General features: G+C 41.9%; 1 protein-coding gene across 9 annotated transcripts in view; it reads right to left on the bottom strand.

Annotated features, from left to right (window-relative positions):
• LOC147034988 (membrane-associated tyrosine- and threonine-specific cdc2-inhibitory kinase-like) overlaps positions 1-15,414 on the bottom strand; it is an 84,492-nt gene that overhangs the window by 52,465 nt on the left and 16,613 nt on the right. For 4 of the 9 annotated variants that reach the window (XM_085892031.1, XM_085892014.1, XM_085892024.1 and 1 more), the window contains 3 exons: positions 10,797-11,511; positions 7,437-7,661; positions 7,093-7,335 (listed from right to left, as the gene is read on the bottom strand). In XM_085892031.1, coding sequence (XP_085748157.1) covers positions 7,093-7,335; positions 7,437-7,661; positions 10,797-11,201 — 873 coding nt within the window. In that variant the 5' untranslated portion in view covers positions 11,202-11,511. Of the gene's footprint in view, positions 1-7,092; positions 7,336-7,436; positions 7,662-10,796; positions 11,512-11,733; positions 14,526-15,414 lie in introns of those variants that run through there. The other 5 variants (XM_085892063.1, XM_085892036.1, XM_085892043.1 and 2 more) reach the window with 3 other exon arrangements.

The raw sequence follows: 15,414 nt of genomic DNA, 5'->3' as shown, positions 1-15,414 counted from the left end.
TAGGAAGTGTACCCCTCCGCACCATCCATCCCTTCGCTCTCGTTGTGGGCCGCTGGACCCACTTTGGGTTAGAGATCGCTGAAGGCTGGGGAGGCCATCCTGAGGCTTCGTTGGGCCTCGACACAGGACGCAAGCTCTCACTTATTCCCCTCCAGGAAGGGAACATAGGGGTTGGGAGTAGGCTCGGAAGACGATAGGTTAGCCGAACAAGGACAGTAAAGGGGGTTAGGTGACGATTTATAGTGGGGAAGAGTAAAAAAAAAAAAAACAACAAAAAAATTAATTGGGGCTAAATTGGTTTTTACAAATTAAGGGAGTGGGTATGGACAGTGACAGGCAAAGGAGATAGGTTGGGAGGGAGACGGGTAGGTAGGTCCGAGCCCGCCTTCCGGGTGGCCAGCATCACCGCACTCCCTCCACGAACCTCCAGAGCAAGGCAAGAGGCCGGCTAACTTCATCGGCTTGCCGTTTGCTGCGTGGCCTGTACCGGCCGGATCGACTGCAGCTGTGCTTCAAGGCCTGTGCCGGCCAGTTCATCTGCCGGCTGTGTTTGCCACAGCAGCCTTGTCATGCCTTGCCTGCCAGCCTTTGCCTTGGCCCATGCCTGCTGCCCATGTCCACCAGCCCCGTTATGTTTTGCATTCCCCCCCCCCCTTTGTCCATTGTCATGTGCACCAGGATCGTCGCGAAGTTGCAAGGACTGTCCTGTTGACAGCAACAACACAGGCCTGCAGTGGCGGCCCGTGCACCGGTTCACCGTTGACTTTTGTTTTGCTCCCTGCAGAGTCCATTGATCCTGGGACATGGTTAGTGTAAATTATAAGGTTAAGGTGTTAAGTTGTGTTTTGTATATGAGTGCGCCCCCGGCATGTGTGTCTTAGCGCCGGCAATTTTATTTAAGTCTTCTGAGTGAGTGTGTTTGTTAGTTCGTTACTCAGCCCTCAGGTTATTTATTTTGGGGACACGAATTCACTGAATGTCACATTCAGGGATCCGAAGGTATAACGTACTAGGGGAGAACTACACATGATGGCACACGAGAATTTGACGACTCGGGACGAGTCTGTAAAAAGGGAAGGGGGTAGTGTTACGGCTGTGGAAATTCGCATTACACCATAAAGGGCCCTCAGGTGAGATATCTCGATAGGTACATGTGTCGTTAGCCCAAACCCGTTGTATAGAGGGAATTTTGTGATCCATTCGGGCTGGGATCCTCCAGTTAGTCATTTTTCTTTCTCTATCTTTTATTTCAAACAAACAAAAACCACCAACGATGCTGGTGGGCTTTTCCCACCATTCTTCCCCGCGCTTGGTGTGAGAGAAGGGGGGAAGGGCGGCTCGCCGCCGATTGGTGGATGGACAGCGTGAGGCGGTCGGGGTGAGGGAATGCCCCTTTTCGAGAACCCTCTCGGAGGAGGGTGGAGCCGAAAACGGGGCGGAGCGAAGGGCGGAGCCCCGTGCTATAAAAGACGGACACGGGCGTGGCGCGTTCTCTCCCTCTTCTGCAACATGTGTTCAATGGTGCGAGTGGGGCTCATGCAGCCATCGCGGCTGCCTCCAACATGCACAGCTCGCTTAGTGAATCAATCCTGATTGCACGAACTGCTGCTACGAGGCCCCAAACTCTCTTGGGGCTGGATCTCCGGGTCACATCTCGAGTCCTTGTCATCTCCGTCAACCCAGTGTCATCTGCAACCAAATGTCAGGCCCAAGCTCGTACCTGCCAAGATCTACCTTCTCTGCAACTCAAGGAGCACCTCGACTGTGTTTCCTGTTGGGTGCTGCTCTATATACACCCTGACCTGCTTATCGTCTGGCCTGGGGTAGCAAGTCTTTTCGATTTGTGACACCTGCTGATGAACAGGCCATTAATTAAATGGAAACACACTCACTAACCTGGCTGAGACACTATTGAAATGGTCATCGTACAGCATTCTTCTCCTATTAGTGGAGCAGCAGGGGCCACCAAAAGAGGGAGATACCCACACCAGCAGTACCACATTTTCTAATGTGGTTATTATTGACCACCTACTATTCCTGTACATGAAAACTAATGCCAGTCTGGGAAATGGTGGCATTCTGAGAAATAGGTCAATTAAGGTCGTTGACCCCTGAATTTGGCAATACAGTCATGCGCCGTTTAACGACGTTCCGGGCAACGACGGATCGCATATACGACGGATCTGCGAGCTCTGAAAAAAAAAAAAATGAAAAAAAATGTAGCTGAAAAATTCCTATTGCCGAGTGTTGTAGCCGACGTAGCGCTGCCAGTCGTATAAAAATAGCATGTACAATTATGTACGCTGTACAGTACATAACTTCACAATGATAATAACCAACAGTATGGCCCTGTTATAATGCGATCGTTGAGGTCCATAAAATGTCATCGCGAAAAAAGCAGGGTCGTGCTAAATCGGGATTCAAGGAAATCGGCTTTCAAACTGAACCAATGTTTGCACGTTTACCTTCCAGCAAGTAAATTACCTAGGAATTGAAGAATTCCGCGAATAAATCATTGTTACAGTCAAAATTAAAACATAAATTTCTATTTGTTGAAGCTTTTCATGCTGTTAAAATAATTGTACTGTTCCGAAAATATATATCAGAATTGACAGGAGCTCGTTTCTTCATTTATAAATTATAACATCGATGCAATGATTACGTATTTATAAAATCCAAACGCTATTTATTCATCTTTCTATAATCGATGTGAGAGGAGATTGTCAGCTGCTGCCAACAACACCGATGGCCGTCATGAACAGCACAAAGGTAAAACTAACGTGTCTTCCGTCTCTCTTGGATGCGTGTTAAAATTGCCGACAGTATTCAGTACAGTAACATGCTGTACAGGTTTGTATCCGAGGAGCAATAGGCTATATACCATATAGCCTAGGTGTGTAGTTTTGTGCAAGTACAATGTTCCAAAACGAAAACGAAAAAAAAAATGATGTTCGCACAACGACGACGTCTCTTAACGACGCGTTTCTCAGAATGTAACCCCGTCGTTAAGTGGCGCACGACTGTATTTACCAAAACGGCTATAGTTTTTTTTATAATTTTCATGTAACAATACCTTGATATACATCAAACTGATCCAAAGACAATAGGCTATAACATGCAATAACAAAAAAGAACATGTGGCTGAAAATAGTAAGTACAGAACCAATTTTATTACAAATTTTGCCCCAAAAATCCAAATTTTCATATTTTTCATATACTTTTAGCATCACTCATCACATGCATAATATAAAAGTATCTAATATTAAGCATTAAAAAGTTTCTCTCGAGTCTGCTGCAATTATTCATATATAATACATTGTATTATCTTAAGTGGAAATCACATTTTCATCACATTTTGTCCAAGATGCCTGAAAATACCTGAAAATGGTATTATTCAGTACTCATGGCATATGACCATTAACTTGATTAATTTCAAATTTAAGAGAAAAATTTGTTTCAAATATTATATTGTCACAAGGAATTATATTTGTTGATGAGTATATCAACAACACACAAGGATGGATCCAGGATTTGTGTAAAAGAGGGGGTGGGGGTACAAATTGTTATATACTATAAATATTTTTTAAATGGTAATTTTTCAATGTACTTTGTTGAAAATAAATTTCAAAGAAATATTGAGGACGAAAATGCGTTTGTACAAACTCTCCACTCTTGGCATCAAATGCAATCTTTATAACAAAATTATCGGTTACGAAGATAAATGCCAGGAAACTGTCAACATTATTGTTACATATTATGTTGATATCTAGTCTGCATCTGAGTCTGAATTATCACTGTAAAATGCAGAGAGAGTAAAGGGATTTGAACATGATTTGTCCCCTCCATCTACCAAGACTTCACAGGTGCATGCTGCTGTGCATGGTTGGCCACTCTCCAAGCAAGAACACTCCACTGCACAGGCATTGGGTTGACAGTCACACACAAGGTCATTTAACAACTCTGGAGCAGCTGGCGATTGACTCATCATTTGAGGCTGGAGACAAGTGCCACCTGGGTTGTGTTCGAAGCCATATGCTGTTGCATCAGGTAAGGTTGGAGAAGGGTAAGCAGCTTGTCTCCACATTGACAGCTGATAAGCAGAGCGAAATAGATGCAGACTGAAAGCGTCTTCTGTTGGTGGTACTTTCTTTCCCTGGATGTTCCTCTGTCCAGTCTTCTGACACCTCAGGGCATTCAATGACATGCAGTTTGTCTTGCCATACATGTAGCCAACAAACTTTGTGGCTGCCATTTCTATCTCCTTTGAAATGTTTTGCTCATCAGATCCTAGCAGACCAAGAGGCTAGAACTGGTCGGCTTTCTGCATCATTATCCTAAAGGCAGTGCGCTTTCCATGGCCGAAAAAAGAGCTTACCATATCACAACCAGTCACGCAGTTGACTGACAGAAGAATTGTCTGCTGTTCAGTCTGCTGAAATTATATCAGATTCATGGGCTAAAAGTTTCTGACTAACCGAGTCATTCCGTTGTCTGCATGCTGAGAATAAGGACCGTAGTTTGTTAAGAACTGGAGTGACTGGCTGTTCCTTTGATGAAAAGGATTTTGTGCAGAAAAGACACTTATCAATGTCAATGGTATCTTCTCCCTTAGCTTTCTTGGCAATGGGAGCAGTCAAATTCTGCATCCATATTGTAATAATAGACTGTTCAGTGCTGTTGAAGTAATCTTGAGTACACTAAGACAAAATGTGGATCTGCCTGCAAGCGTAAAAAATATTGGTCACCAATAGTTTGGCAGAATAAGTCTATTTAATCCACCAAATTGAAAATAATTCAATGTAAATTCATAAGTATTTTAGACCTTGGAATAAACCCTATTCGTTGGGCTTTATTCTTTTAGCGGGGCTATTTTTCACAACACCATGTACCTTACATAAAATTTATGCAGTAATGACTTCCATTTTAGACACATTCTCATGACAATACTTTTTAACCCCAGCTCAACAGCCTGTAGGCAAAACATTCAGTATACCACATGTTTTTCCATCAGAAAATTTGCTACATGGTAATACATCTTCATCACAAGACTATTCATAATTAAAAAAAATAGAAACAAATATTTTCATACTTACATTCTAACAGAGAAGGGGGTGTCACATAAAACATGCTGCAGTATATGTAGTCTATCGCATCTGTTCAAGTGTGACTGATCTAATTTCATATACATTGGAAACTCATGGCTGATGAGAGTGCTATTTATAGCAGTGCCACATGTGGGGACCATCTCAGGAAAGTGGGGGTCATCTCAGGATTATTGTGGCATATGGGATCATCTTATATAATCCAATATTCTTTGTCAGGGGCATTATTTTAGGGTTTGTTCAGGGTTTAGGGGTGGCACTTTCTTTTCGTGCATATGTATTTAGTGATATTGAGGAAGGGGGAGGGGGTGTTAGTACATAGGTATTTGTAACCCCCTCCCCCACCCCTTCCAAAAATTCTGGATCTATCCCTGTGTGTTATTGATATACTCATCAACAATTATAATTCCTTACAACAATAATTTCAAAGAAATTTCATATGAAATTAATGGTCATTTGCCATGAGTATTGAATAATACCATTTTCAGGTATTTTCAGACATCTTGGACAAAATGTGATGAAAATATGATTTACCTTTAAGATAATAGAATATATTACAAATGAATAATTGCAGCAGACCCTAGAGAAACTTTTTAATGCTTAATATGATACTTTTATATTATGCACGTGCCGAGTGATACTAAAAGTATTTGAAAAATGCGAAAATTTGGATTTTGGGGGCAAAATTTGTAATAAAATTGGTTCTGCACTTACAATTATCAGCCACATGTTTTTTTTGTTATTGCATGTTGTAGCCTATTGTCTTAGGATCAGTTTGATGTATATCAAGGTATTGTAACATGAAAATTATAAAAATAGCCATTTTAGTAAATATTGCCAAATTCAGAGGTCAACAACCTTAATTCACCTATTTCTCAGAATGCCACCATTTCCCAGACTGGCATCATTGGTTTTCATGTACAGGGATAGTAGGTGGTCAATAATAACATTAGAAAATGTGGTACTGCTGGTGTGGGTATCTCACTAAATAAGCCTCTTTTCTGGCCCCTGTTGCTCCACTATATGAGCACTCGCTGCCATTCTCGATTGAACTTGTTTAAGGGATTATCTTTTCTCCTCCAGTAACAAGGTATGGTGATCATGTGTAATATAATTATTCAAATTTTTCCTGATATGAAAAAATGGGGAGGGGTGGGGGGGAGGGGGGGGTGTGGAAGAAAAATAATCATATTCATGTATTCTCAATTATAATTGTTGCTGGTGCTTTATAAATTTAATTTTTGTACGATAGTCGAACTGGCTGTCAGTAATGTTTCCCTTTTTCTGAGTCTTTTGACCGACATATCGATAAAAGGAATATCTTACTACAAAAAAAGGTCTTGCTCGCTGCACAGAAACAGGGTGACCTGGTTGTTAACACTGCAACTTTTGCCATGATTGTGTCATTCTCTCCCTCACACCCAAAGTAGACACGTATTGCAGCTTTGAGTTATTTTGCCTTTTGAGTTCAGTGAAGTCCATTCGAATGTTTCAGTGAATCATTCAATGTTCTTCCTCCATAGATACAAAATTAAAGATTCTCCGTTTGTATGCTGATCTAACTTGTGGAAATTGAGTTATTTTACACCACAAATGCTTGGCAGTCTTTGGTCACTTTACACTGGACATGAAAAGGAAAGTTTACTTCAACTGTTTGACCATGTAATTTCTTTTAAACCTGTTTAGGTCCTCTCTTCTATTGAGTTTTTTTTTTTGGGGGAGGGGGGGAGGGTTCCAGGTACATAAGGCATTATTCTCTGAAATCAGACATGCAATGGGTATCGGGCAATAATATTTTAACAGCAAATTGGCACCTCAGAGGATTTTTTGCTCTTAAAAAAGTCAAGTTTGTAATTGGTGTTCTTGTGGTTCTTCGGAAAGCACCCGAGAGTATGCAAATGACAGATGTAAAGGCAGTTTCGTCCTTCCAAAATTAGGTTCAGCTGTATAAACAGATCAAGCAAGATTCAAATTTAACGGCCATGTGTACCTGAGAAGTGTCCACCATCAGCCCAAAGTCCCCAATCCTGAAATTTCCATCATGGCCAAGGAAGATGTTGGCTGGCTTAACATCCAGGTGTGCGAAACCAAGAGCATGAAGGGAATAAAGCCCCCGCAAAAGGTCTACCAGCACCCGCCAGGCCTCACGCTCGCTCCCAGTCCACCAGGACCGGTGACCAGATGAAAGGCCACCTTCACTCCACTGTTGCAGACTGCACAAGCAGAGCTCTGTCTGTAAATGGGAATATCATGATAATAGATATAGTGAAGATAAATAATAGAAAATAACTGAAAAAAATGTAATTTAGAATGACAATGAGAAGAGCATATCACCTGTATGTAAAGCCTCTGCCGTTCTTCCCAGGCTCGGTAGAAGCGCAGCAGGTTTGGATGATGTGGGACATTTTCATGCTTGGAGACTTCATTGAGTTTACGTTTGCGATCTCTCTCTCCACGATATTTGCATTGGCTTCTCTTGACAGCATATCGCAAGCCGTCTGCTCGACACCTTGCTTCAAACACATCGCCAAAAGAGCCAGAGCCGAGAGGTGATAAAACCTGAATGCATGAGTATACATATCACTTTTTTAAAAATCAATTATTGCATTTACAAAACACTGCAGGCTAAAATCTGATTTTAGATGCTGTACGTACATTACTACTCTAATATACAAGATGTGCCTTAAATAGGTACTGATGTTCTGATTTATTGACTAAAACAAGCAGACACACTTTTCCAATGGAATATGGAACAGAGTAAAATTTGAAGTTTCATTTAGTTCTCAACATGTCCATGTCTTTCAATAAACGTCTGGAGTCGTTGAATGAAATTGTCCACAACTTTTGCACAGATGACACAGGATATTCCCTCAACAGCATTAGTGATGTGATCTCAAAGCTCATCCAAGGAATGCAGAGCATAAACTCTGTTCTCCACAAAATTCCATGAAAAAACAAAAATACATCACAGGGAGTCAGGTCTGAAAAATATTGGGGGCCAAGCAAGTCAGCCACACCCAATCCATTTGTTTGGGAACATTGAATCAAGGAATTCATGAACACAAAAATAACAAGTCTGGAGACGGCTATGGTTCACGAGCAATGTACATGGTTCGCCTTTTTTTATTTTTTGATCTTCGACGGGACGCCACGGGCAAACTGGCGGGAATCGGGAAAAACGTAAATGATGAAAGTTGTAGTACTCGAAGAGCACTACTTGCAGACCAACTTCCATTTGAAACAATTGAAAATCCAAGGAGCTCGATGGCCAATTTATTGATTTTTTTGACATTTTCTAAGTTCGTGACCTTGTGACCTTGGGATGAAAATGAAAAAATATAAATCGAGCTCCGTGGGGCTATGCAGGTGCCATTGCGCTAACCAAATACTGAAACCCTTGCCAGATTCGACAAACCCCCTCGGAGAAGATTTAACTTGAAATCGGCTACCGCCTAAAAACACGTTTTTTGGGCGTGGCTCCGCCCATAATGGGCGCAGTACGCCCATTCTCAGGAAAACACAACTAGATCATGATATAAACCTCCCACCCAAATTTTATCAGGATCGGATCAAAATCCACGGAGCTATGCTTGGGACAGACAGACAGACACACACCCATAACAAATATAGTGGTCACTTACTGACTCGTGAACCAAAATAAACGTTAATGGAAAGAGAAGGTGGACATGTTGAATGCTAAACAAAACTTCAAACATCACTCCAACTGTTCCATACATGTCTCAACTGGCAGGTTGTGTAGATGCTTGTTGCATTCACTATTCAATAAATTAATTCAGAGTTCATAGAACACCTCCCCCGTGCAAGCTTGAGAAAAAGAATGTACGAAGGGTGTTTTCAATGCTTGCTTTGTGTTTCCGAGCACGATCTATATTTACTCTGAGCTGCCATTTTGTCTGAATCTCCATATTCCCCAACGGTGAGCACAAGTGGCACGTTTGATTGGTCAAGATGGTATAAAATGTTGTCGAAGTACTGCTAAACGGAAGATTTTATAAGTGCCAATAAGATGATTTGTGTTCTACAGTGTTCAAGGAAACAATTCAATTGAAATAAAAAGATTTTAAAAGCTGTTGGAAAAAATATATATTTCGGAAGTTTACTGCCGTTGATTTCATCACCTTGTTTAACATTAATTAATTATTCATGCCTTTTATTTGTGCCCTTTATGACATCACTAAAAACAGTAAGGTTCCTGTTTGGAACAATTTTAAATTTTGTTTGACTGCCAGACAGACTAAAAAAAATGACCTTGCTCCTCTCTGCACATTTGTGATCCTGATAAGATTCCATGCAATTTTGCCAAATTCAGTAAAAGTACTGCCAAACTGCAGGTTCATGTTCCGATTCGTGTTTTACAATGTTCAAAATATGACATTCAATTGAAATTGAGATGTTCCTCAATCAAAGATCGACATCTGCAGACGGATAGAAAAAGTTAACCGATTGCTTACCCCCGCTTTGCACGGTGCACGGAATAAAAATGCGTACTATTTAAGGCACACCATGTACTTACAAGCATTGTTAGTGCTTCCATCCGACTCATAATGCAGGAAACCCAGGGTCAAATCACATATGATCATCCATTGTTCACCAATATCCTTGCAATTCATGTTAAAGTACACTGATGTGTCCTAATACCTTTGAGCAGCTCATGATTTATGCACATGCTCCCCTATGAGCCTCATATCTCTGTAAAAAAACAAAACAAACAAAAAAACTAGGAAATGTGTCCTAATGCCTTTGAGCAGCTGATGATTTATGCACATGCTCCCCTATGAGCCTCATATCTCTGTAAAAAAACAAAACAAACAAAAAAACTAGGAAATACTAAAGAGCAGGAGTGAAGCTTTGAATCAGCTGAAAAGATGTTCAAAAATGGAGGAAGAAACTAAGAGATGAGGATTCTGCATTGCTGGAGATTTTGGTACAAACGTACTGTCAAACTTGTGAAAAATACCCATTCACATTTACCTCGGCAGCATTTGAACTTTGAAATATGGTACAGTCTTTCAGATATTTACATTTTCTTTTATTCTCTCAAGAACCAAACAAAAATACACAAATCACAGGAAAAAAAACCCCCAAACTCCTGGAAGTTGTACATATCACAATGTTGCCCCCCTCCCCCACCACCCTTGCTGTTCCCGTAGGAAACAAGCGTTTCTAGTACAAATAATATTCTTGAATGCTGATCTGCAACAATACAGATAAGACACAAGGGATTTTTTATTTTATTATATATATTTTTAACACCACCTCGGATGAAGGGGGTTATTTTTGTGCATTCATGAGTTGCCATATATCCAGTGCACAGGATTTTACTTTACCCCGACCTCTGCTCATTCCTGCAACTTTTTGGATGACCGTTTTTTGGTGATCTTTCAGGAAACAAAAGGGTGGGGGGGGGGTGGGAGAAGGGAGAGAGATCTCCAAAAATAAGTAACAACCACTACTATGGGGGGCAGAATTCAAGAAGGCAAAGGGGAAGTGTGGACAACATGACGGCAGTGGAATAAGTGCAAAATTGGGGATCGAGATCGACACTAGTTTTTAGTTGTTTATTTAGAAACCTTTTTTTAAAACTACAAATTAAAAGTTGACAAACTCTGATATTAATTTCCCAACCACTCATTCACCTTCAAATCCCAAACGCATTTCCTTCCCAAAACATACCTCAAAACACTGGTGGAAATATGAAGTGGTAGACCCAGCACTTTCATCACAAGTGTCGTTCCCCAGTGGCATAGACGCAGAGTCCCTGAATTCGGAATGCTGTAACTTCCTCACACTGCCTGTTGGTGTCGTCCTTTTTGAGTTTAACAGTTCTTTCATCTCTCCTCTGTCTTCTTTGAACGACACAGCCTGTGCTAACGGGGTTTCCCAGGGTCTAATTGTTCGGGATAACATCCGTGGTGCTCCAACAGAGCTCTTGGTTGGGGCACGGGGAGGAAAATAAACTGGAGTTCGTCCATTCCTCTTGCTTGAGAAACTACTCCCTGGAATTTCAAAGAAGTTGAGGACAGAAGGGAGAGGAGTTCCAGGGCCATGTGGCGAATGGGAAGACGAGTCAGAAGGCATGATAAGAGAGTTGAAATTCAAATGTTTGGATCTTGGTTTATGTTCTCATTTTAGTGTTTTGAAGCAGTGCATGTGAACTTCTTCTATTCAAAATTAGACTTTCTTAAATCAAAGTGAATCACTCACAACCTCTCTCTCTATCTATCAACATCCAATCTAGCATCAACATCAACATCCAATACAATCTCAATGTCCAAATGTTCCTCTGGTTGGGTGTCCCAATCTCTTTCCTTCCCTCTCTAATTGAAGGTCCTTCTCCAAATCTTCTTGTGATAGCAGCAGACTGGGTGTACAAGATGTGCAGAACCTTCTGGAAGACAGGGTTGAAGGGAAAAATTAACTTGTGAATATTAAATAACAGAATTGTTTCAAGACAATTAAAATAATGATACAGTGCATAATGCTACGAAGATCGTTCAAATTTCACCGAGACTTTTGTCATGAGTAAAACAAACAATACCAACACAAATGTTCATTTTTGTTCTCACTCGATATGAACAGAAACTCCTGCGAGTCAAAGTGAGATTCTCACCTCACTCGTATGCATTGCATATGAAGGTGGTCATTCTTGAGGCATGTTTTTTTTTTTCTTTTCTTCTGTGCACCTTAATGTCCTTCTTTGAATGATTTGCACCAATCAAATAATATGGATGTTGTTCATAGTCAATCAGCACAATACTGTGCAACCAATGATTTGCAAATTCCAAAAAGGGTTCATGTTTTCGGCAAACTTAAATTTCAAAATAACGAGAAGCACCAGCTGTTTACGGGAGTGGCCAGGGAGGTTATGTTCTTATCCTTATTCAAACAAGAAATTCAAAATAACTCTCACTGCGTAATTCAAAACACCTCACTGCACTGGAAAACGTTAGGAAAGGAAGATGTACTGTCAAGGGTGGGGACTTGTAATACCCTCTCCAACCTGGAGCAGTGCTACACGATACACGTTTACATCGATAATTTGTGTCTCCTCCTCCCCGAAGACCACCGGCAAAGATAAAAACACCACTATACACTAATTGGGGTCAGGCGGATCCTATGTCGCAAGTGTGAATGCAATCAGCCCAGAATTGTACAAGTAGTGCATCAAACATGCACACATCAGTCTATGAATTATAGGAAGGATTATGAGGCCATTCTTATTTCCCTTGCTGCCATGATTTTTTTTTTCAGCACTAGCATGAGAGCAAGAAACACAGGATTATGGGCACCCTTTACCAATACGAGCAAAACGAACTCCTGAATGCAATCAAAAGTCCAGGTAAAATTTGAACCATCGTTGTAACTTCATGCCATCAAGTAACACATGCAGATCCAAAAAGAAAGAAAACTCTTCAACATCATAATAAATATATTATTTCACAAATGTAAATTATGTTCATCTACTTTTCATCCAATATCTGAGCAACAGTTGGTGGAAGAGAGATGGGATACTGACAATTGGGATAGGGGACACACGTAGATGTGACAAACTGCAATTCGGTGGTGGAGGTAATAAGAGCAGAGATAGGGTTGCATTAAATGAGGTGATGGTGTACAATGCAAGAAACTGTAACTTGCAGCAACACAATACAAAATCGCATGTAACTGTGATCAGCAAAAAGCACAACAATCTCTTCATTTTCTTCTTCTGCAACGACCTCAATTACTCCCACTTTCTTGAATGATCGGTCAAAGGCGGGGCAGGGGTGGGGGGGGAGTGTTCAACCGGCAAGGACTTGGAGTTGGTTCAGAGTGCTGGCGATAAATTGCCTACTTTTTTGTGAGACACTGAGGAATCTTGAAAGGTCCACAGAATCAGAACATCAGGTTTGGTTGAATTAATAGATATGGCTTCACTCAACACTGAACCATTGTTGTTTTCTTGAATAAATATCTTCAAAGGAAGATTTTAATGTTATATAGTGCCCCTTTTTGCGAGATTGGCCCCGTCCCTCACATGATGTCATCTTGACCTCAGGTTCATACATGAGATACGGCCATGAGGAGCACAACTTAAGGTTAGGGCATGGTCCCGATGCCTTGTGGCGAATTGGATCGCGATCTGTTTGGCACTTTCTGAGAAGAAGATTTTTGAATAAAATACCAATATTTTGGGCAAAAACCCCAATTTCACCCTCATTATAGGGGGCACATCCAGATGGGGAACACAACCACATCAGACCATGCTGTCCTGATGCATTGTCCCAAATTTGGTGCATAATTTAATCGATCAGGTAGTTTGTGAGAAGTTTAAGTCAAATGTCAACAGACATATGGACACCAGGATCCACTTTATGAGCTTATTTCAGAGAAATAACCTAACAATAATCGTAACTATAATGGAAACATTACAAAGTTACTGGATTAAAGCGGTGTATTATTCATGATTCAATGAGAAGCAGTGTATTGATCATCAAATTCTTCCGTTGGTCCGACGAGGGAGGCAACCACACATCGTCAACGCATGTAAAAACTCTCCATTGTGGCGACATTGCACAATGCGAACTTGAAGAACAAATATGCCAGAGCTCAATCGACTCGATGGTGCAGATGAAGGAAGTCAAAAACGACTCGAGCATTATGCTGATTGGTGTTGCGACTGGGTGAGGAGCGCCTGCCTTCTGTGCAGGGTAACCTCCACGTTGATGTCATTGCATAACCACCTTCTCTTTGTGTGAACTCAGGAGATGACGTTATCAACCATGTGTATTTGCTGGACTTGAAGAACCATCCAACCATACAAATACTGAGTAGTTGGCTTCATGTGCGATTTTAACCACAACAAACAACATAGTTGATCTTCTCTTCCCCAATGGCTTGATTTCCGATCATCAATTTGGTTTCAGACCAGGTCACTCTACCCTGGATATGCTACTTCTGCTCTCCCAACAATGGATGGAGGAACTCAATGCCGGACATGAAATCAGAGCCATATCGCGTGCTTTTGACACGGTCCGACACCCTGCCCTGCTCACCAAACTCTCATTCCTATGATATCCAAGGCCACCTCCACTCATGGCTCACATACCCTCTCCCTTCACAGCCAACGTGTGGCCCTAAATGGAGTCTTCATCCCATCTTCCTGTCCAGGATCAAGTTCCTCAAGGCAGCATCCTGGGTCCTGTTCTTTTTCTGTTTTTCATAAATGCTCTCTCTGACTCTCTGGAAAATCCTCCATCTCTTTGCTGATGACTCCACCCTCTGCCGTAACATATGTCATCCCACAAACCAACAAGCAGCAGCTTGTTTGCTCTCTGCAGATCTGGATAAAATCACAAACTGGTCCAACACGTGGAGCATGTCTTTCAATCCTGACAAATCTCACTCCCTCACTATGTCTCTCCGAAGGAACCGTTTAACCCCCCCCCCATCTGCTTTCTCAACAATCCTCTGGAAGAAGACCTTTCTTTCAAGCTTCTGGGTCTCATTATCTGGCATAATCTTTCCTGGGAAAGCCACATTTTTCCCACCTGGCCTTCAAAGCGAGTCGCCAACTGGGAATCCTTGGTAGTGTAAAGTCCTTCCTCGGCCCACCTGAGCTCCTGACCACATACAAAGCTTTCGTCCACAGCCTGATGGAGAACTGCTCTACCCTATGGGCTGGTACTCCTGTCTCTCATCTTTCTCAGCTTCATGCTGTGGAAACCAAGGCATTTAGGATCATTGGTATCTCCGATAGTGAGGCTGAGTCTTTGGGTCTCTCACCGCAGGCAGGTCGGTGGCCTTTGTCTTCCACCGTCCCTTCTCCAGTCTGCCCCCACCCCCCCCGCTCTGTCTGTGATATGTCGCCCCATATTTCCACAGGGCGCTCAAGGTATCCATATTTCCACCAGCAACCCCCTTCTGGTAAAACTACCAAAATCACAAATCACTGCTCACCTTCACTCTTTCATTCCTCTTTTTCCCCCACCTTTGGAATAAACTCCGTCACTCTCATCAATACCATTCTTCCCTCCAGGTGTTCAAAACAGCTGTTCACCACCACCTCTTATCGTCCCCCATCCAAAACCTTGATCTTTACTACCACCGTTAATCCACCCCGAACCCACCTCCGTCAAATTCCCTGCTTGTCTTCCTGAAAGTCCCTTTAATGTCCATCTTGTATTCCCCATGTTCCCCACCCCATCCCTCTCCCTTCCACAGATCTCCTAATGTCTCTGTTCCCCACTGATTTGTCCTTCCCACTCCCACCCCTCTTGTCTCATGCCCCCCCCCCCCCGCCGTGCGTTGT

Source organism: Eptatretus burgeri, chromosome 1 (assembly GCF_056783735.1).
Source record: "Eptatretus burgeri isolate ZD-2024b chromosome 1, Ebu_testis_v1, whole genome shotgun sequence".
Taxonomy (NCBI): domain Eukaryota; kingdom Metazoa; phylum Chordata; class Myxini; order Myxiniformes; family Myxinidae; genus Eptatretus; species Eptatretus burgeri.
Note: the sequence above shows the minus strand (reverse complement) of the source record. Positions and strands in the feature narration are given on the sequence as shown.